The 23776-nt window shown below is 42.4% G+C and overlaps 1 protein-coding gene across 1 annotated transcript in view; it reads right to left on the bottom strand.

Annotated features, from left to right (window-relative positions):
• LOC133608408 (uncharacterized) overlaps window positions 1–23776 on the bottom strand; it is a 54149-nt gene that overhangs the window by 2852 nt on the left and 27521 nt on the right. Inside the window, exon 5 of the mRNA XM_061963620.2 lies at window positions 13435–13725. Coding sequence (XP_061819604.2) covers window positions 13435–13725 — 291 coding nt within the window. The remainder of the gene's footprint in view (window positions 1–13434; window positions 13726–23776) is intronic.

Below are 23776 nucleotides of genomic sequence, written 5' to 3'. Positions count from 1 at the left end.
AAGCACACAATAGCGCACAAGCTAGATATATGTAACAAGTGTTCTTCATTGAACAATATTGTGTCATGTCTGTGTGATCATGTTTTGTTTTAGTAATGTTCGGTTTTGTTTTTGGACTTTTTGTGCACTTTTGTTTTGTTTTGTCACCATAGTTACCCATTAGTTTCACCTGTTTTGAGTCACGCACCTGTTGTTAATCATGTCTGTGTTAAGCTTTTCATTTTCTGTTGTTCGTCCTGACGACACCCCCGCATTTACACTCTCCACACACTTATGACCCTTGCTGCGCTCTAAGATCCTGCTTCATGTCCCACGCCAAGTTTTTGTTCCATGTTTATAGTCTTTTTGTTTTTCATAGTTTCTTCTCCGCCATTGTGCGCGCCTTTTGTTTACTTCCTTGTTTTGTAGTTATAGTGTTAAATAAAAATGTACTTACCCGTATTTTCCGCACTATTAGCCGCACCTAAAAACCACAAATTTACTCAAAAGCTGACAGTGCGGCTTTTAACCCGGTGCGCTTTATATATGGATTAATATTACGATTCATTTTCATAAAGTTTCGATCTCGCAACTTCGGTAAACAGCCGCCATCTTTTTTCCCGGTAGAACAGGAAGCGCTTCTTCTTCTACGCAAGCAACCGCCAAGGTAAGCACCCGCCCCCATAGAACAGGAAGCGCTTCTTCTTCTACTGTAAGCAACCACCCGCCCGCGTAGAAGAAGAAAAAGCGCGCGGATATCACCGTACGTTTCATTTCCTTTGTGTGTTTACATCTGTAAAGACCACAAAATGGCTCCTACTAAGCGTCAGGGATCCGGTTCATGAAAAGACGCAATCTCTCCATCCGCACACGGATTACCGGTACTATTTCACAGCAACTGATATTCCTGTGAACCGCACTGTGGATACAACGGGAGCACGTACGGTGAATATTCGCACCACAGGGAATGAGAAGTCATCCTTCACTGTGGTTCTAGCTTGCCATGCTAATGGCCAGAAACTTCCACCCATGGTGATATTCAAAAGGAAGACCTTGCCAAAAGAGACCTTTCCAGCCGGCGTCATCATAAAAGCTAACTCGAAGGGATGGATGGATGAAGAAAAGATGAGCGAGTGGTTAAGGGAAGTTTAAGTTTACGCGAAGAGGCTGGGTGGCTTTTTTCACGCAGCTCCGTCCATGTTGATATACGACTCCATGCGCGCCCACATCACGCTGGTTTTTAATATATTATTAAAGTTTGACTGACCTATCTGACTGTTTTTTTGACATTCCTTTAGCGCAGTTAGATGCGGCTTACAACACCGGGCGGCTTATAGGTGGACAAAGTTTTGAAATATGCCGTTCATTGAAGGCGCGGCTTTTAACCCAGGGCGCCTTATGGTGTGGAAAATACGGTACATTCCCGTCTCGCCCGAGCCAACTTTCCGTTGCATTCCGGAAAAGCAAACACCCAAGACCAAGTCATGACATATTGCAGTGTAAAACAGCACATTTGTCAATACAAACAAGTATCAAATAATTATACTTACACATACAAAGTCTCCAAGGCGTATTACAAAGTATCCAGTAACAAACGTGTCCGCACCTTTAAACTTACTGAGCCATGAGTAAGGATAGGGATAATCATAATTAATACATTTTCTAATATCATGCATCTTTAATCATGAGCTTAACTTCATGAATCATTGTGGCCATTAGGTGTGGCCATATAAATTACCCCTCCACTTCAACTTAAAATACAACATAAGTCCCTTCCAGACTAATAAATAGCTTAGTGTCACACTATGGAGACAGCCCTCGCAAAAATGACTAATGATCTACTGCTAACGATGGATGTCATCTATGTTGCTGCTTCTTCATCTTAGCGCTGCTTTCGATACCGTCCATCATAATATTTTATTAGAGCGTATCAAAACACGTATTGGTATGTCAGACTTAGCTTTGTCGTGGTTTAACTCTTATCTTACTGACAGGATGCAGTGCGTCTCCCATAATAATGTGACCTCGGACTATGTTAAGGTAACGTGCGGAGTTCTTCAGGGTTCGGTTCTTGGCCCTGCACTCTTTAGCATTTACATGCTGCCGCTAGGTGACATCATACGCAAATACGGTGTTAGCTTTCATTGTTATGCTGATGACAGCCAACTCTACATGCCCCTAAGGCTGACCAACACGCCGGATTGTAGTCAGCTGGAGGCGTGTCTTAATGAAATTAAACAATGGATGTCCGCTAACTTCTTGCAACTCAACGCCAAGAAAACGGAAATGCTGATTATCGGTCCTGCTAAACACCGACATTTATTTAATAATACCACCTTAACATTTGACAACCAAACAATTACACAAGGCGACTCAGTAAAGAATCTGGGTATTATCTTCCACCCAACTCTCTCCTTTGAGTCACACATTAAGAGTGTTACTAAAACAACTCTCTCCTTTGAGTCACACATTAAGAGTGTTACTAAAACAACTCTCTCCTTTGAGTCACACATTAAGAGTGTTACTAAAACAACTCTCTCCTTTGAGTCACACATTAAGAGTGTTACTAAAACAACTCTCTCCTTTGAGTCACACATTAAGAGTGTTACTAAAACAACTCTCTCCTTTGAGTCACACATTAAGAGTGTTACTAAAACAACTCTCTCCTTTGAGTCACACATTAAGAGTGTTACTAAAACAACTCTCTCCTTTGAGTCACACATTAAGAGTGTTACTAAAACAACTCTCTCCTTTGAGTCACACATTAAGAGTGTTACTAAAACAACTCTCTCCTTTGAGTCACACATTAAGAGTGTTACTAAAACGGCCTTCTTTCATCTCCGTAATATCGCTAAAATTCGTTCTATTTTATCCACTAGCGACGCTGAGATCATTATTCATGCGCTCGTTACGTCTCGTCTCGACTACTGTAACGTATTATTTTGGGGTCTCCCTATGTCTAGCATTAAAAGACTACAATTAGTACAAAATGCGGCTGCTAGACTTTTGACAAGAACAAGAAAGTTTGATCATATTACGCCTATACTGTATATACCTTTATATACATATATACATGTATATATACCTATACTGGCTCACCTGCACTGGCTTCCTGTGCACTTAAGATGTGACTTTAAGGTTTTACTACTTACGTATAAAATACTACACGGTCTAGCTCCGTCCTATCTTGTCGATTGCATTGTACCATATGTCCCGGCAAGAAATCTGCGTTCAAAGAACTCCGGCTTATTAGTGATTCCCAGAGCCCATAAAAAGTCTGCGGGCTATAGAGCGTTTTCTATTGGGGCTCCAGTACTATGGAATGCCCTCCCGGTAACAATTAGAGATGCTACCTCAGTAGAAGCATTTAAGTCCCATCTTAAAACTCATTTGTATACTCTAGCCTTTAAATAGACCCCCTGTTAGACCAGTTGATCTGCCGTTTCTTTTCTTTTCTCCTCTGCTCCCCTTTTCCTTGTGGAGGGGGGGGGGGGGGGGCACAGGTCCGGTGGCCATGGATGAAGTGCTGGCTGTCCAGAGTCGGGACCCGGGGTAGACCGCTCGCCTGTGCATCGGTTGGGAACATCTCTGCGCTGCTGACCCGTCTCCGCTCGGGATGGTTTCCTGCTGGCCCCACTATGGACTGGACTCTTACTATTATGTTAGATCCACTATGGACTGGACTCTCACACTATTATGTTAGATCCACTATGGACTGGACTCTCACTATTATGTTAGATCCACTATGGACTGGACCCTCACACTATTATGTTAGATCCACTATGGACTGGACTCTCACTATTATGTTAGATCCACTATGGACTGGACTCTCACACTATTATGTTAGATCCACTATGGACTGGACTCTCACTATTATGTTAGATCCACTATGGACTGGACTCTCACACTATTATGTTAGATCCACTATGGACTGGACTCTCACTATTATGTTAGACCCACTATGGACTGGACTCTCACAATATTATGTTAGATCCACTATGGACTGGACTCTCACTATTATGTTAGATCCACTATGGACTGGACTCTCACACTATTATGTTAGATCCACTATGGACTGGACTCTCACTATTATGTTAGACCCACTATGGACTGGACTCTCACACTATTATGTTAGATCCACTATGGACTGGACTCTCACTATTATGTTAGATACACTATGGACTGGACTCTCACACTATTATGTTAGATCCACTATGGACTGGACTCTCACTATTATGTTAGATCCACTATGGACTGGACTCTCACACTATTATGATAGATCCACTATGGACTGGACTCTCACTATTATGTTAGATCCACTATGGACTGGACTCTCACACTATTATGTTAGATCCACTATGGACTGGACTCTCACACTATTATGTTAGATCCACTATGGACTGGACTCTCACTATTATGTTAGATCCACTATGGACTGGACTCTCACACTATTATGTTAGATCCACTATGGACTGGACTCTCACACTATTATGTTAGATCCACTATGGACTGGACTCTTACTATTATGTTAGATCCACTATGGACTGGACTCTTACTATTATGTTAGATCCACTATGGACTGGACTCTCACTATTATGTTAGATACACTATGGACTGGACTCTCTCACTATTATGTTAGATCCACTATGGACTGGACTCTCACACTATTATGTTAGATCCACTATGGACTGGACTCTCACTATTATGTTAGATCCACTATGGACTGGACTCTCACACTATTATGTTAGATCCACTATGGACTGGACTCTCACTATTATGTTAGATCCACTATGGACTGGACTCTCACACTATTATGTTAGATCCACTATGGACTGGACTCTCACTATTATGTTAGATCCACTATGGACTGGACTCTCACACTATTATGTTAGATCCACTATGGACTGGACTCTCACACTATTATGTTAGATCCACTATGGACTGGACTCTCACTATTATGTTAGATCCACTATGGACTGGACTCTCACACTATTATGTTAGATCCACTATGGACTGGACTCTTACTATTATGTTGGATCCACTATGGACTGGACTCTCACAATATTATGTCAGACCCACTCGACATCCATTGCTTTCGGTCTCCCCTAGAGGGGAGGGTTACCCACATATGCGGTCCTCTCCAAGGTTTCTCATAGTCATTCACATCGACGTCCCACTGGGGTGAGTTTTTCCTTGCCCGTAAGTGGGCTTTGTACCGAGGATGTCGTTGTGGCTTGTGCAGCCCTTTGAGACACTTGTGATTTAGGGCTATATAAATAAACATTGATTGACATTGATTGATTGTGTTTTCATAGCTACCATTGTTCTCTTTTTGACTCATTTTACTTGATCAAACCTTTTCTAATATTAGAATCAGAATCAGAATCAGAAATACTTTATTAATCCCCAAGGGGAAATTAAAATTTTCAGCACTACTAAATAATACAAATGTGCATGATTTCGGATCAATGTCGGTATCGGAAATGGAATAGTTGTATCGGGAAACACCTGTTGAAAATCTTTACAGGCACTTTTTGCTCAAAATAATTCATAATAGTGAATAAAAACGTATTATATTGAAATGCTCATGAAACTTGTTTTATGTTGTGTTATTTTGCACTACCTTTAATTCAAACTGCTCCGTTTTTGCATTAAATCTAAGATATTTGACAACAATGTTGGCAATTTGGTTGATGGACTGGTCATTAAGATGTGATGGCGGGTTGTTGAGAAGCATCGTCATAGAACAGGGGTGCTCATTACGTCGATCGCGATCTACCGGTCGATCTCGGAGGGTGTGTCAGTCGATCACCAGCCAGGCATTAAAGAAATAGTCCTAAAAATGAGCGATCATAAATCTTCACTATGACGTCACTTTCGTCACTTGATTGACATTCACGGCACCCGAGGGTCTTCTGAGATGACGCTGGCTGCTGCCAGCTCATTAAAATGACCGACTGGAAGGCGAGAAACACTTTATTTCAACAGACTCTGGCGCCGTACCTGTCGTCAAAACTCCAAAGACCGACTGCACAGTTGTGCTAACAAAATAAGAGTCTCAGAAAGCTGGCGTGCACAAGCTAGCAAGCTACGGAGTTTGCCGACAATGTATTTCTTGTAAAGTGTATACAAAGGAGTACGGAAGCTGGACAAATAAGATGCCAAAAACCAACCACTTTCATGTGGTATTGGACAGAAAGGAGGACTTTTTTCTCCTCCATTCAAAAATGCGGACGTTTTTAGCACCACTGTCTGATTCCAATCAATGCAAGTCATCAGAATCAGGTAATACACCAACTTATATTCTTGTCTTCATGAAAGAAAGGAATCTATATGTGTTAAACATGCTTGTGTTATCTTTGAACACCTTTAACTTATTAACAATATTAACTATATGTGTTAAACATGCTTGTATTATCATTAAACACCTTTAGCTTATTAATAATATTAACTATATGTATTAAACATGCTTGTATTATCATTAAACACCTTTAAGCTGTTAACAATATTAACTATATGTATTAAACATGCTTGCATTATCTTTAAACACCTTTAACTTGTTAACAATATTAACTATATGTGTTAAACATGCCTGTATTATCTTTAAACACCTTAATTTGTTAACAATATTAACTATTTGTGTTAAACATGCTTGCATTATCTTTAAACACCTTTAACTTATTAACAATATTAACTATATGTGTTAAACATGCTTGCATTATCTTTAAACACCTTTAACTTATTAACAATATTAACTATATGTGTTAAACATGCTTGTATTATCATTAAACACCTTTAACTTGTTAACAATATTAACTATATGTGTTAAAGATGCTTGTATTATCTTTAAACACCTTTAACTTATTAATAATATTAACTATATTTATTAAACATGCTTGTATTATCATTAAACACCTTTAAGCTGTTAACAATATTAACTATATGTGTTAAACATGCTTGTATTATCTTTAAACACCTTTAACTTATTAATAATATTAACTATGTGTATTAAGCATGCTTGCATTATCTTTAAACACCTTTAACTTGTTAACAATATTAACTATATGTATTGAGCATACTTGTATTATCATTAAACACCTTTAATTCATTAACAATATTAACTATATGTGTTAAACATGCTTGCATTATCATTAAACACCTTTAACTTATTAACAAAAACATATATTTCATAAATAAGTAAATATAAATGATATATATGAATGAGGTAGATCCCCACGACTTGATCAATTGAAAAGTAGCTCGCCTGCAGAAAAAGTGTGAGCACCCCTGTCATAGAAGATGTGACTCAATCAACAGCGCCTCTTCTGGTTGCAGCTAGGTATTGCACCCACATTTTGCCATCATGCAGGGGTGTCAAACTCATTTGAGCTCAGGGGCCGCATGGAGGAAAAATCTATTCCTAATAAATAATAACATTGTGGCATAATAATTTAAAAATGAAGACAACTTCAAAAAATTTTTTTGTTTGTTTTACTTGGGTCGGAAATAGAACAAGAACAGTCTTAAAATGCACACGTTACAACTAATCCTCTTGGCAAAACACTTCAAGTTATTTCAACATTCTGAGGTACAAAATTTGCGGAGTTTCAAAAACAACATGAAGAACACAAAGAACTTATACTTTGTCTCAGTGTTTGGAAAAAAAGCCATTCAACTTCCTGTTCAGCATTCACACGTTGGCAGTTCACTATCAAAGACGTGTTTGGAAAAGCCATCGAGTGTTTCCTCAAACCGCCGCATCAGTGACATCCGCAACTGCCACAACACATTCATTTATTATCATTCAAATATTACAATTATATAATTAAAACTGTTAGAATAATTGCATCTAAGTTATCACAAAACTTTGTGTTGCCATGAGTTCCCGGCGAGAAGACAAAAGCTGTCTTTGAACCAACCAAGAAGAAGGCTTGTAAAACTCCACTGTGTAGGATGGGAAGCAACATGAAGGTGTTCTGTTTCTTTCATGTATTGTAATCCACAGAAAGATTTTGTTTTGACCTGAGAACTGCAAAGCGGAGAGAAAGCTGGATCTGCCCAAGTTCCAGGCACCCTTTGAACTGTTTTACGACCTTTTCTTTGAACTGTTGTAATCAAAAGCGATGGCTGTTTACGACCCCCCGTCCCTTAGAAACAGCTGTTGCCATGTAATCAGGGAAAGTCTAAATAAAAGAGGAGGCGTACAATCTATCGCCAGAGTGTGGTTGGAGACTGTACAAAGAGTACAGTCCAGACGTGTCAAGACTTGATCTTGGGTGTTTGCTTTTCCGGGATGCAACGGAAAGTTGGCACGGGCGAGACGGGAATGAAGGTACATGATTTATTTATTATATCAAAAAAAAGAACGAAAAGCGCGCACAGTGGCGGAGAATAAACTATGAAACCAAAAGACTATAGCAAAAAGTACAAACGAAAAACACGCACAATGGCGGAGAACAAACTATGAAATCAAAAAGACTATAAACATGGAACAAAAACTTACTTGGCTTGGACAAAAATAGTTGCATGAAGAATGGACATGGAAAGAAGTGTCAGGCATGAACAGAGCATAAATGTGGTGAGGTCGTCAGAAAGACAAACTGAAAGACACTGAACTTAAATAATACAGACATGATTAACGAAAACAGGTGCGTGACTCAAGACGTGAAACAGGTGCGTGACGTGACAGGTGAAAACTAATGGTTGCTATGGTGACAAACAAGAGTGCACAATGAGTCCAAACGTGGAACAGGTGAAACTAATGGGTAATCATGCAAACAAGACAAGGAAGTGAAAAGCCAGAAACTAAACAAAACATGACTTAAAACAAAACATGATTACACAGACATGACAAGACGTCGCTCCTCCTCAATTGAGCCAAATTTAATTCTGTCTCTGTTTAATTCCTTGCTTATTGTCTTGTTTAATAGATGTCATCGGTGTTTGAACCTGACAAAAACAATTGTCAGAAAAATGACACCGTAATAGCCGAATTAAAGGTAACATAACTACAAACTTAACCAATGTCAACATGCTAGATTTAAGCATATAATAAAATAGAAGAAAGAACAAATGTAGAAACACACATTTTTACAATGGAGTTCAGGGTGCCAGAACTCTAACAACAAAGGTGATGGTCAAGTTGACTCTTTGCATCTTACCGTTTCATTATATTATCCTTTGAGTGGATCATTTAAAATGAAAGAAAGTATTGTGCGTCGCTACTGCATTCGTCTGCTGCCACCACAACAGGAGCGCTGAATGGATGAGCGGCAGCCAATCCAGAGGGCGCTTGAAGTCAGCTGACACGTCATCTTTAAACACTGTCATGTGTGAGGTGGGTTACACATTCAGTGGAAACATTTAGAACAGCAGTTTCTTTCATTCAAAAGTGAAAGTTGGCCTGAATGCTGATGAACAAAGAAGCCCAGGCCCACATGCGGCGCTGCAGTGAGTACGAAGTAGTGATGGGTTGATGAGGCGTCATGAAGCGTTTCGACACATTGCAAAACTGTATTGATACTGTGTCGATACTGTGTCACTAAATACTGACATCTGCTGGACATTAAAAATCCCTACAGGCAACCTATGGACCGACTCAACTGACACTGATTTGATGCCCTAGTACAGGGGTCACCAACCTTTTTGAAACCAAAAACTACTTCTTGGGTACTGATTAATGCCAAGGGCTACCAGTTTGATACACACTTAAATAAATAAATATATTGTCATTTGTAAGTTACACGTAAGTGTGATTTAAACAAGAATAGCTAAATAAATACATTTATATATATATAAAAAATTGGTATTTCTGTCTGTCATTCCGTCTTACTTTTTTTTTTCCTTTTACGGAAGGTTTTTTGTAGAGAATAAATGATGAAAAAAACACTTAATTGAACGGTTTAAAAGAGGAGAAAACAAGAAAAAATGTAAAATAAAATTTTGAAACATAGTTTATCTTCAATTTCGACTCTTTATAATTCCAAATTCAACCGACAAAAAGAAGAGAAAAACTAAATTATTTGAATCTTTTTGAAAAAATTTAAAAAAGAATTTATGGAACATCATTAGTCATTTTTCCTGATTAAGATACATTTTAGAATTTTGATGACATGTTTTAAATTGGTTAAAATCCAATCTGCACTTTGTTAGAATATTTAACAAATTGGACCAAGCTATATTTCTAACAAAGACAAATCAGTATTTCTTCTAGATTTTCCAGAACAAGAAATTCAAAATACTTTGAAATAAGATTTAAATTTGATCCTACAGATTTTCTAGATTTGCCAGAATATTTTTTTTGAATTTTAATCATAGTAAGTTTGAAGAAATATTTCACAAATATTCTTCGTCGAAAAAACAGAAGCTAAAATATTTATTATTCTTTACAATAAAAAATAAATAAATTTACTTGAACATTGATTTAAATTGTCAGGAAAGAAGAGGAAGAAATTTAAAAGGTAAAAAGGTATATTTGTTTAAAAATCCTAAAATCATTTTTAAGGTTGTATTTTTTCTCTAAAATTGTATTTCTAAAAGTAATAAGAAGCAAAGTAAAAAATAAATGAATTTATTTAAACAATTATTCCAAGTGAAGACCAAGTCTTTAAAATATTTTCTTGGATTTTCAAATTCTATTTGAGTTTTGTCTCTTTTAGAATTAAAAATGTCGAGCAAAGCGAGACCAGCTTGCTGGTAAATAAATAACATTTAAAAAAATAGAGGCAGCTCACTGGTAAGTGCTGCTCTTTGAGCTATTTTTAGAACAGGCCAGCGGGCGACTGATCTGGTCCTTACGGGCTACCTGGTGACCGCGGGCACCGCGTTGGTGACCCCTGCCCTAGTATATACAATAATATAAACCAAGTCATTGTATTTCATTTAGGATTATTTCATATCTTCATTTAAATAAAAATATATTTGTATCTTTTTTAGATACAGTCAATAAATAATGTGAACATGTATCATAACATGGAAATCTAAGAGAACGTGTTGTGGATGATTGTGGACTGGGAATTTTTTTTATTGTATTTTTTTACACATTTTTATAAAAAAAAAAAAAAAAAAAGTTTTTCCGACGTATTACATTTTAGACGATTTCTCTTCTTAGTTATTATTTCTCGGGCTGTAGAAAAGAGCCGCTCACAGGGCACAGAGGAGGCGACACAGTTGGCGTATCGGTCACGTGACCAAAACAGCTCATGATGGGTCACGTGACTTTCTAAAACCGACACAGGGTTTTGCTCTATGAGCTCGACGCATGCGCCGATGCATCGGTGTTGCCGGACCCATCACTAGTACGCAGGCTACCGTTGCATTGTGGGAAATGTAGTATTGGTGCGTGCAAAACAGCAGCAGGCTTCTAATACTAATCAAATATCATCCCGGGGGCCATAGATCAGTGTTTTTCAACCACTGTGCCGCAACACACTCGTGTGCCGTGAGATACAGTCTGGTGTGCCGTGGGAGATGATCTCATTTCACATATTTGGGTTAAAAACATTTTTTGCAAAGCAGTAATTATAGTCTGCAAATGATATGTTGCGGATAAGATGATTGGCAACCAGTGTTGGGTTAGTTACTGAAAACCAGTAACTAGTTACAGTTACTAGTTACTTTATTTCAAAAGTAACTCAGTTACTAACTCAGTTACTTACACCAAAAAGTAATGCGTTACTGTGAAAAGTAACTATTTAGTTACTTGTTTTTTTCTTCTTTTTTTTTTTAAAGCTCCCATTAATGCCCTTTTTGCCTTCATTTCAGTACTGTTATTGCACTGGAGAATAATACAATCTGTTGATCAACTTGACATGCATTTTTATTTTCCTTTTAACATAATTAATGAAAAACAGTGCAACATAAAAAGGCATTCCTCCTTTCTTTAAACTTGGACCAATGACCATGAATAAAAAACAAGTTAAAGTGCAACATAAGAAGGCACATCATCTTCCTTGAAACATAGGTAGTGAAATAAAGGCTGACATCTGGAGTGATGCTGCTGTCTTCCACACTTGGAGCCATGGATTGTAGAATACTTGTTTTCAGTGGCAGGATCATTGACACAGATGGTGAAGTTTCAGTGCTCAGTAGAGATGGAACACTTTTGAGGGGTTTAAGCACCTGGAGGACCTCACCTGCCACTCTCACATCATCATCAGACAGGGTGACATTTGTCTTCAGGGTGTTGTGGGTCAATGCAGAGTATATAGCTGCCTGCTGCTCCAACATATCATAAGTGGAGTTCCACCTCGTTGGGACATCATATGTATGAGCAGGCAGCTTTAGCATTTCTTGCTTTGTCTTAAGCACATGAGCAGCTGTTGTGCTTGGGTGGAAGTAAGAAACCTTCCTGATCCTCCCAAAGAGGCGCTCCATCCTATTGACTGAGATGTGATGCCAAATTCACTACATGTGCAAAGCACCTATCTGTGGTCCCAGTCCTGCCTCATTCTCTGTAATTATTTGATTTTTGGCATTATCACGTGTGACTGGGATATCTTTATCTTCCATTCCTCCACTGCTTGTGTCAGTACCTGCGCAAGGTGACTGTCGTAGAGGGGGCGTGTCTTCTCATCTCCCAGTCTGCTGTGATGAAGTGAGCGCTTATAGTTCCGCTGGACGTCCACCCGTCTGTCATGAGCGCAACAGATGATGCTCGGGATAGTTCATCCACAACTTTTTTCTTCTCCTGCTCATAAAGATCTGGCACAATCTTATTGCTGAAGTGGGTGCGCGACGGGATGTCGTAACGTGGTTCAAGCACATTCAGCATGTGTTTAAAACCCTCGTTTTGCACAACCGAGTCTGCACTTATAAACACACCGATTCAATGGCGGGGGCGTTCAAGCTCCTCCGTTACTCCGCTCGCCATGACCACGATGTGTGTGGACTGAACGTGACAACAACTTATTTTTTTGTTTCATATATCAAACCGCGGATCACGTGATCCGCGGTTTGATATATGAAACAAAAAAAACTTGTGTGCCTCATCCCCTCCCCACACCCACACCCACACACACATAGACTGCGCCTCTTTTCTTCTCTCCGGCTTGTGACAGAGGAAGATTCAGAAGAACGACACCGCAGCGCTTCTGTTTCTAGCAGATACTACATCAAAAGTAACGTAAAATAACGCAGTAACGCATCATGTAGTAACGGTAACTAAATTACTGAATAAAAAAAAATAACGCGTTAGATTACTAGTTACCGCCGAAACTAACGGCGTTACAGTAACGCGTTACTTTGTAACGCGTTAGTCCCAACACTGTTGGCAACACTAAATGGTCTCTAGTGTGTGAATGTTGTCTGTCTATCTGTGTTGGCCCTGTGATGAAGTGGCGACTTGTCCAGGGTGGCTAGGATAGGCTCCAGCACCCTCCGCGATCCCGAAAGGGACAAGCGGTAGAAAATAGATGGATGGATGGAAGAAAATGACAAAAGAAGAAGCAAACCAACCTGCTACGTGTACTTCTTCTCCATGTTTGTTGAAAAGAGCGTCCAGTAGTTGACGTTGTCGCTCGTTCTCCTCTTTTGTTCTAGAAAGTTCCTCCTCGTATTCTGCTATCGTTCTTTCTAACACTACAAATATTTCTTCCACAGCAGCAGTTAGTCGCTGCTTCACCAACACTCTCAGCATTTCTACTTTGCACATTTTCACACAATCACAACACTTTACACGCACACTTAGCGACGCGTCGATCACTTCCGCTTTTGACTCTTTCTTAGCAGCTAGCGAGCTAAGCTTCACTGACAGGAAACAGGAAACAAAAAACAGGAAACAGGAAACAGGAATAATTCAAGTGTTTTCTGAAAAGTGGCCCAAAGAATGCTTACTTTTTTAAAATAATTTTTTAAGAAGAAGAAGAATTTTACTTTGAAATATAAACAAATTAAGCTGAAAAAAAATAATATTTCAGTGCCGAAAAACAATAACTACATCAAAAACACCGTTTAATTTGTATTCTATTCGACAAAAAAATTAAATAATTAGTCAGCAAAAACAATAAATATTGACTTCCGGTTCTCGTGTCAGAAATCAGTTTTTGGTCAGATTTCCGACACGAGAACCCAAAGAATGCTTAACGCAAAATCACTGGACTGGACGATGACGTCATTGTGTTTGTGTCACCCGGATGTGCAAAGAGAAGCTACGGCAACTTCAGTTGGACAAATGACATGAGTCACTTTCTCTTCCATCATTCGCGTAATTCATTGTCTCCATCCATCCATCCATTTCCTACCGCTTGTTCATTGTCTCGTAGCTTCATTCCTAAACATTGCAAGCTGTCGAGCAGTGACTTAGACTGTGCACTCCGGTCATGATCAAGGCTTTAAAACAATATATTATTTAAACGTGAAAACAATCCACTCCATCCAATTTCAATTTATTTTCTTGATATCTGTCTTCTATATTTGCCTCTGTACTTTTCTAAATCCGCACTAATGCAGGTAAATAAACAGCAGTTTAATCGGGATTTTTCCACAAGAAACCCAGAAATGCCACTAACTCACATGATTACATTTCAAAATAATCAATACAATGTATATATATATATATATATATATATATATATATATATATATATATATATATATATATATATATATATATATATATATACACATATATATATATACACACATATATATATATACATATATATATATATATATATATATATATATATATATATATATATATATATATATATATATATATATATACATATATACATATATATATATATATGTCTTAATAAGGTTATCCAAAAATAGTGCTCGATACCGTAGTAGAGCGCAAGATATGTATGTGTGGGAAAAAAATCACAAGACTATTTCATCTCTACAGGCCTGTTTCATGAGGGGGGGTTCCCTCAATCATCAGGAGATTTTAATGGGAGCATTCACATACCATGGTTTATATAGGGCACAGAGTGGGTAGGTACAGGCTGGCGTAGGGGCGTGGTGATTGGCTCCTGTGTTACCTAGGAGGTGTTTCCGTCTGTGGCGGCACGCTGATACAATTTTGCTGCGCTTGTTGAGGGATGACAGGTCTGGACGGTAAATAATAAACAGTTTCTCTTTCAAGCATAGGTTGCATCTTTTATTACCACTATTGTAAGGTGTGCTGGATGCAAGAATTTGCCATGTTATTGAATATTCAACATTATTGTTATTATTCAACAATAATGTTGAATATTCAATAACATGGCAAATTCTTGCATCCAGCACACCTTACAATAGTGGTAATAAAAGATGCAACCTATGCTTGAAAGAAAAACTGTTTATTATACCGTCCAGACCTGTCATCCCTCAACAAGCGCAGCGAAATTGTAACAACATGCCGCCATAGACGGAAACACCTCCTAGGCAACACATGAGCCAATCACCACGCCCCTAGGCCAGCCTGTACCCACCCACTCTAGGTGTGGCGAGATTATTCTCTGCATTTGACCCATCACCCTTGATCACCCCCTGGGAGGTGAGGGGAGCAGTGGGCAGCAGCGGTGGCCGCGCCCGGGAATCATTTTGGTGATTTAACCCCCAATTCCAACCCTTGATGCTGAGTGCCAAGCAGGGAGGTAATGGGTCCCATTTTTATAGTCTTTGGTATGACTACATAGTTAAATGTTGTTACCCACATACAAAAAACGAGCAGGCACCTGCAGCATATGCCACAACAGAAGAAGAAAAAAAGAGATGGACACTTTTACGGAGCGGAGAAGGGACGCCTCGCCGGGGTCCGGGACCGAGGCCCCTTCCCCCGAGAGGGCCCCACCGGGAGCCGTAGCTGAGGCGATCCGCGAGAAGGGCCCGACGCAAGTCCAGGGTCACCACCGCGCCCACCGCACCGACACCCCGCCTCGTCCGCCTTCGCCGCGGCCGGCGTCACGCGCAGCAGGTAAGCAGCTTACCTGCCCGCCACCCCCGTGGCCGGGGGCTCGTAACAGGGGTCACTCCGCGCGCTCCGCCCGCGCAGCTTACCTGCCCGCCACCCCTGTTGCCGGGGGCGCGTAACACGGGTCACTCCGCGCGCAGTGCGCTCACTCTGCGCGCAGTGCGCTCACGAAAGGGGTGGGGCTCACCCTAATTGATATAGACAGCAGGACGGTGGCCATGGAAGTCAGAACCCGCTAAGGAGTGTGTAACAACCCACCTGCCGAATCAACTAGCCCTGAAAATGGATGGCGCTGGAGCGTCGGGCCCATACCCGGCCGTCGCCGGCAGCGAGACGCGCTTGGAGGTGCGCTCAGCGCGGCTCCCATATGATTGCGCACTGGTGTGCGTCTGGGTCGTGACAGCGTGGCACGCGAATGTCTGTGCTGCATTGGATCAGTCTCCTTTCTTTAACAGGCAAAAGCTTTATAACCTCACAAATGCCTTGCATCGTCTATATTAGATATATAACAACGGGCGGGTGCGGGCGGGTGCGGTTCTGATCAAATGTTAGATCGGGTGGATGGCGGATGGTTGACGACTTTCTGATGCGGTTGCGGATGAAATAATTGCCTATCCGCGCATCTCTAGTTGTTACACACTCCTTAGCGGGTTCCGACTTCCATGGCCACCGTCCTGCTGTCTATATCAACCAGGGTGAGCCCCACCCCTTTCGTGAGCGCACTGCGCGCGGAGTGACCCCTGTTACGCGCCCCCGGCAACAGGGGTGGCGGGCAGGTAAGCTGCGCGGGCGGAGCGCGCGGAGTGACCCCTGTTACGCGCCCCCGGCCACGGGGGTGGCGGGCAGGTAAGCTGCTTACCTGCTGCGCGTGACGCCGGCCGCGGCGAAGGCGGACGAGGCGGGGTGTCGGTGCGGTGGGCGCGGTGGTGACCCTGGACGTGCGTCGGGCCCTTCTCGCGGATCACCTCAGCTACGGCTACCGGTGGGGCCCTCTCGGGGGAAGGGGCCTCGGTCCCGGACCCCGGCGAGGCGTCCCTTCTCCGCTCCGTAAAAGTGTCCATCTCTTTTTTTTTGTCTTCTTCTGTTGTGGCATATGCTGCAGGTGCCTGCTCGTTTTTCGTATGTGGGTAACAACATTTAACTATGTATATATATTTACCAATTGGTTTAACTGCCACCCGCCTGAATCTATTTAAAATCTTTTTTTTTTAAATTTCAACCGCCCGACCCGACCCGCGGATAAAGACTAGATGTGACCAATCTAAGTCTAAGACTAGATGTGACCAATCTAAGTCTAAGACTAGATGTGACCAATCTAAGTCTAAGACTAGATGTGACCAATCTAAGTCTAAGACTAGATGTGACCAATCTAAGTCTGAGACTAGATGTGACCAATCTAAGTCTAAGACTAGATGTGACCAATCTAAGTCTAAGACTAGATGTGACCAATCTAAGTCTAAGACTAGATGTGACCAGTCTAAGTCTAAGACTAGATGTGACCAATCTAAGTCTAAGACTAGATGTGACCAATCTAAGTCTAAGACTAGATGTGACCAATCTAAGTCTAAGACTAGATGTGACCAGTCTAAGTCTAAGACTAGATGTGACCAATCTAAGTCTAAGACTAGATGTGACCAATCTAAGTCTAAGACTAGATGTGACCAATCTAAGTCTAAGACTAGATGTGACCAATCTAAGACTAAGACTAGATGTGACCAATCTAAGTCTAAGACTAGATGTGAACAATCTAAGTCTAAGACTAGATGTGACCAATCTACGTCTAAGACTAGATGTGACCAATCTAAGTCTAAGACTAGATGTGACCAATCTAAGTCTAAGACTAGATGTGACCAATCTAAGTCTAAGACTAGATGTGACCAATCTAAGTCTAAGACTAGATGTGACCAATCTAAGTCTAAGACTAGATGTGAACAATCTAAGTCTAAGACTAGATGTGACCATTCTACGTCTAAGACTAGATGTGACCAATCTAAGTCTAAGACTAGATGTGACCGATCTAAGTCTAAGACTAGATGTGACCAATCTAAGTCTAAGACTAGATGTGACCGATCTAAGTCTAAGACTAGATGTGACCAATCTACGTCTAAGACTAGATGTGACCAATCTACGTCTAAGACTAGATGTGACCAATCTAAGTCTAAGACTAGATGTGACCAATCTAAGTCTAAGACTAGATGTGAACAATCTAAGTCTAAGACTAGATGTGACCAATCTAAGTCTAAGACTAGATGTGACCAATCTAAGTCTAAGACTAGATGTGACCAATCTAAGTCTAAGACTAGATGTGACCAGTCTAAGTCTAAGACTAGATGTGACCAATCTAAGTCTAAGACTAGATGTGACCAATCTAAGTCTAAGACTAGATGTGAGCAATCTAAGTCTAAGACTAGATGTGACCAGTCTAAGTCTAAGACTAGATGTGACCAATCTAAGTCTAAGACTAGATGTGACCAGTCTAAGTCTAAGACTAGATGTGACCAATCTAAGTCTAAGACTAGATGTGACCAGTCTAAGTCTAAGACTAGATCTGACCAATCTAAGTCTAAGACTAGATCTGACCAATCTAAGTCTAAGACTAGATGTGACCAATCTAAGTCTAAGACTAGATGTGACCAATCTAAGTCTAAGACTAGATGTGACCAATCTAAGTCTAAGACTAGATGTGACCAGTCTAAGTCTAAGACTAGATGTGACCAATCTAAGTCTAAGACTAGATGTGACCATTTAAGTCTAAGACTAGATGTGGCAATCTAAGTCCAAGACTAGATGTAACAATCTAAGTCTAAGACTAGATGTGACCAATCTAAGTCTAAGACTAGATGTGACCATCTAAGTCTAAGACTAGATGTGACCAATCTAAGTCTAAGACTAGATGTGACCATCTAAGTCTAAGACTAGATGTGACCAATCTAAGTCTAAGACTAGATGTGACCAATCTAAGTCTAAGACTAGATGTGACCAATTTAAGTCTAAGACTAAATGTGACCAATCTAAGACTAAGACTAGATGTGACCAGTCTAAGTCTAAGACTAGATCTGACCAATCTAAGTCTAAGACTAGATGTGACCAATCTAAGTCTAAGACTAGATGTGACCAATCTAAGTCTAAGACTAGATGTGACCAATCTAAGTCTAAGACTAGATGTGACCAATCTAAGTCTAATACTAGATGTGACCAATCTAAGTCTAAGACTAGATGTGACCAATTTAAGTCTAAGACTAAATGTGACCAATCTAAGACTAAGACTAGATGTGACCAGTCTAAGTCTAAGACTAGATCTGACCAATCTAAGTCTAAGACTAGATGTGACCAATCTAAGTCTAAGACTAGATGTGACCAATCTAAGTCTAAGACTAGATGTGACCAATCTAAGTCTAAGACTAGATGTGACCAATCTAAGTCTAAGACTAGATGTGATCAGTCTAAGTCTAAGACTAGATGTGACCAATCTAAGTCTAAGACTAGATGTGACCAATCTAAGTCTAAGACTAAATGTGACCAATCTAAGACTAAGACTAGATGTGACCAGTCTAAGTCTAAGACTAGATCTGACCAATCTAAGTCTAAGACTAGATGTGACCAATCTAAGTCTAAGACTAGATGTGACCAGTCTAAGTCTAAGACTAGATGTGACCAATCTAAGTCTAAGACTAGATGTGACTAATCTAAGTCTAAGACTAGATGTGACCAATCTAAGTCTAAGACTAGATGTGACCAATCTACGTCTAAGACTAGATGTGACCAATCTAAGTCTAAGACTAGATGTGACCAATCTAAGTCTAAGACTAGATCTGACCAATCTACGTCCAAGACTACATGTGACCAATCTAAGTCTAAGACTAGATGTGACCAATCTAAGTCTAAGACTAGATGTGACCAATCTAAGTCTAAGACTAGATGTGACCAATCTACGTCTAAGACTAGATGTGACCAATCTAAGTCTAAGACTAGATGTGACCAATCTAAGTCTAAGACTAGATGTGACCAATCTAAGTTTAAGACTAGATGTGACCATCTAAGTCTAAGACTAGATGTGACCAATCTAAGTCTAAGACTAGATGTGACCAATCTAAGTCTAAGACTAGATGTGACCAATCTAAGTCTAAGACTAGATGTGACCAATCTAAGTTTAAGACTAGATGTGACCATCTAAGTCTAAGACTAGATGTGACCAATCTAAGTCTAAGACTAGATGTGACCAATCTAAGTCTAAGACTAGATGTGACCATCTAAGTCTAAGACTAGATGTGACCAATCTAAGTCTAAGACTAGATGTGACCAATCTAAGTCTAAGACTAGATGTGACCAATCTAAGTCTAAGACTAGATGTGACCAATCTTCTTGTAATCAGACAATATTTTCGGTATATTAGATGGAATTTATTAGATGGTAAAAATTCTAGGTGAGGGATCGGACAAAGAGCAGCTCGAAGACTTCTATGGAAATGCAAGAACCGAGACTCAGATTTCCCTCGCCCGGACGCGGGTCACCGGGGCCCCCCTCCGGAGCCAGGCCCGGAGTTGGGGCACGATGGCGAGCGCCTGGTGGCCGGGCCTGTCCCCATGGGGCCCGGCCGGGCACAGCCCGAAGAGGCAACGTGGGTCCCCCCTCCAATGGGCTCATCACCCATAGCAGGGGCCATAGAGGTCGGGTGCGATGTGAGCTGGGTGGCAGCCGAAGGCAGGGCACTTGGCGGTCCGATCCTCGGCTACAGAAGCTAGCTCTTGGGACGTGGAACGTCACCTCGCTGGGGGGGAAGGAGCCTGAGCTAGTGCGAGAGGTAGAGAAGTTCCGGTTGGATATAATCGGACTCACCTCAACGCACAGCAAGGGCTCCGGAACCAGTTCTCTCGAGAGGGGCTGGACTCTCTTCCACTCTGGCGTTGCCAGCAGTGAGAGGCGACGGGCTGGGGTGGCAATTCTTGTTTCTCCCCGGCTCAGAGCCTGCATGTTGGAGTTCAACCCGGTGGACGAGAGGGTAGCTTCCCTCCGCCTTCGGGTGGGGGGACGGGTCCTGACTGTTGTTTGCGCTTACGCGCCAAACAGCAGCTCAGAGTACCCACCCTTTTTGGATTCACTCGAGGGAGTACTTGAGGGTGCTCCCTCGGGTGATTCCCTCGTTCTACTGGGGGACTTCAACGCTCATATTGGCAACGACAGTGAAACCTGGAGAGGCATGATTGGGAAGAATGGCCGCCCGGATCTGAACCCGAGTGGTGTTTTGTTATTGGACTTTTGTGCCCGTCACGGATTGTCCATAACGAACACCATGTTCAAGCATAAGGGTGTCCATATGTGCACTTAGCACCAGGACACCCTAGGCCGCAGTTCTATGATCGACTTTGTAGTTGTGTCATCGGATTTGCGGCCTCATGTTTTGGACACTCGGGTGAAGAGAGGGGCGGAGCTTTCTACCGATCACCACTTGGTGGTGAGTTGGCTGCGATGGTGGGGGAGGATGCCGGACAGACCTGGCAGGCCCAAACGCATTGTGAGGGTTTGCTGGGAACGTCTGGCAGAGTCTCCTGTCAGAGAGAGTTTCAATTCCCACCTCCGGAAGAACTTTGAACATGTCACGAGGGAGGTGCTGGACATTGAGTCCGAGTGGACCATGTTCCGCACCTCTATTATCGAGGCAATGATTGGAGCTGTGGCCGCAAGGTAGTTGGTGCCTGTCGTGGCGGTAATCCTAGAACCCGTTGGTGGACACCGGCGGTGAGGGATGCCGTCAAGCTGAAGAAGGAGTCCTATCGGGTTCTTTTGGCTCATGGGACTCCTGAGGCAGCGGACAGGTACCGACAGGCCAAGCGGTGTGCGGCTTCAGCGGTCGCGGAGGCAAAAACTTGGACATGGGAGGAGTTCGGGGAAGCCATGGAAAACGACTTCCGGACGGCTTTGAAGCGATTCTGGACCACCATCCGCCGCCTCAGGAAGGGGAAGCAGTGCACTACCAACACCGTGTATGGTGAGGATGGTGTTCTGCTGACCTCGACTGCAGAAGTTGTGGATCGGTGGAGGGAATACTTCGAAGACCTCCTCAATCCCACCAACACGTCTTCCTATGAGGAAGCAGTGCCTGGGGAATCTGTGGTGGGCTCTCCTATTTCTGGGGCTGAGGTTGCCGAGGTAGTTAAAAAGCTCCTCGGTGGCAAGGCCCCGGGGGTGGATGAGATCCGCCCGGAGTTCCTTAAGGCTCTGGATGCTGTGGGGCTGTCTTGGTTGACAAGACTCTGCAACATCGCGTGGACATCGGGGGCAGTACCTCTGGATTGGCAGACCGGGGTGGTGGTTCCTCTCTTTAAAAAGGGGAACCGGAGGGTGTGTTCTAACTATCGTGGGATCACACTCCTCAGCCTTCCCGGTAAGGTCTATTCAGTTGTACTGGAGAGGAGGCTACGCCGGATAGTCCAACCTCGGATTCAGGAGGAACAGTGTGGTTTTTGTCCTGGTCGTGGAACTGTGGACCAGCTCTATACTCTCGGCAGGGTCCTTGAGGGTGCATGGGAGTTTGCCCAAACAGTCTACATGTGCTTTGTGGACTTGGAGAAGGCATTCGACCGTGTCCCTCGGGAAGTCCTGTGGGGAGTGCTCAGAGAGTATGGGGTATCGGACTGTCTGATTGTGGCAGTCCGCTCCCTGTATGATCAGTGTCAGAGCTTGGTTCGCATTGCCGGCAGTAAGTCGGACACGTTTCCGGTGAGGGTTGGACTCCGCCAAGGCTGCCCTTTGTCACCCATTCTGTTCATAACTTTTATGGACAGAATTTTAGGCGCAGTCAAGGCGTTGAGGGGATCTGGTTTGGTGGCTGCAGGATTAGGTCTCTGCTTTTTGCAGATGATGTGGTCCTGATGGCTTCATCTGGCCAGGGTCTTCAGCTCTCACTGGATCGGTTCGCAGCTGAGTGTGAAGCGACTGGGATGAGAATCAGCACCTCCAAGTCCGAGTCCATGGTTCTCGCCCGGAAAAGGGTGGAGTGCCATCTCCGGGTTGGGGAGGAGATCTTGCCCCAAGTGGAGGAGTTCAAGTACCTCGGAGTCTTGTTCACGAGTGAGGGAAGAGTGGATGGTGAGATGGACAGGCGGATCGGTGCGGCGTCTTCAGTAATGCGGACGCTGTATCGATCCGTTGTGGTGAAGAAGGAGCTGAGCCGGAAGGCAAAGCTCTCAATTTACCGGTCGATCTACGTTCCCATCCTCACCTATGGTCATGAGCTTTGGGTTATGACCGAAAGGACAAGATCACGGGTACAAGCGGCCGAAATGAGTTTCCTCCGCCGGGTGGCGGGTCTCTCCCTTAGAGATAGGGTGAGAAGCTCTGTCATCCGGGGGGAGCTCAAAGTAAAGCCGCTGCTCCTCCACATGGAGAGGAGCCAGATGAGGTGGTTCGGGCATCTGGTCAGGATGCCACCCGAGCGCCTCCCTAGGGAGTTGTTTAGGGCACGTCCGATCGGTAGGAGGCCGCGGGGAAGACCCAGGACACGTTGGGAAGACTATGTCTCCCGGCTGGCCTGGGAACGCCTCGGGGTCCCCCGGGAGGAGCTGGACGAAGTGGCTGGGGAGAGGGAAGTCTGGGCTTCCCTGCTTAGGCTGCTGCCCCCGCGACCCGACCTCGGATAAGCGGAAGAAGATGGATGGATGGATGGATGGATGGATGGATGGATGGTAAAAATTCCATCTAATATATCACAGTAATATTGTCTGATTCCAAGAAAATGTGAAAAGTATTTGAATAAGATAATGAACCTTTTTGTGACTTTAATATGGACAGTAACACTCTGTCGTCCTCACTGATTGTTCACAAGATCTCCATTCAAGTTGAAATACTTTACTTTTCTGCTGTTATATAATATAATGTTACTTTCCTTAAATATCATAATAA

This window comes from Nerophis lumbriciformis, linkage group LG06 (assembly GCF_033978685.3).
Source record: "Nerophis lumbriciformis linkage group LG06, RoL_Nlum_v2.1, whole genome shotgun sequence".
NCBI classification, from domain to species: domain Eukaryota; kingdom Metazoa; phylum Chordata; class Actinopteri; order Syngnathiformes; family Syngnathidae; genus Nerophis; species Nerophis lumbriciformis.
This window is presented reverse-complemented; position numbering and strand designations above follow the sequence as displayed.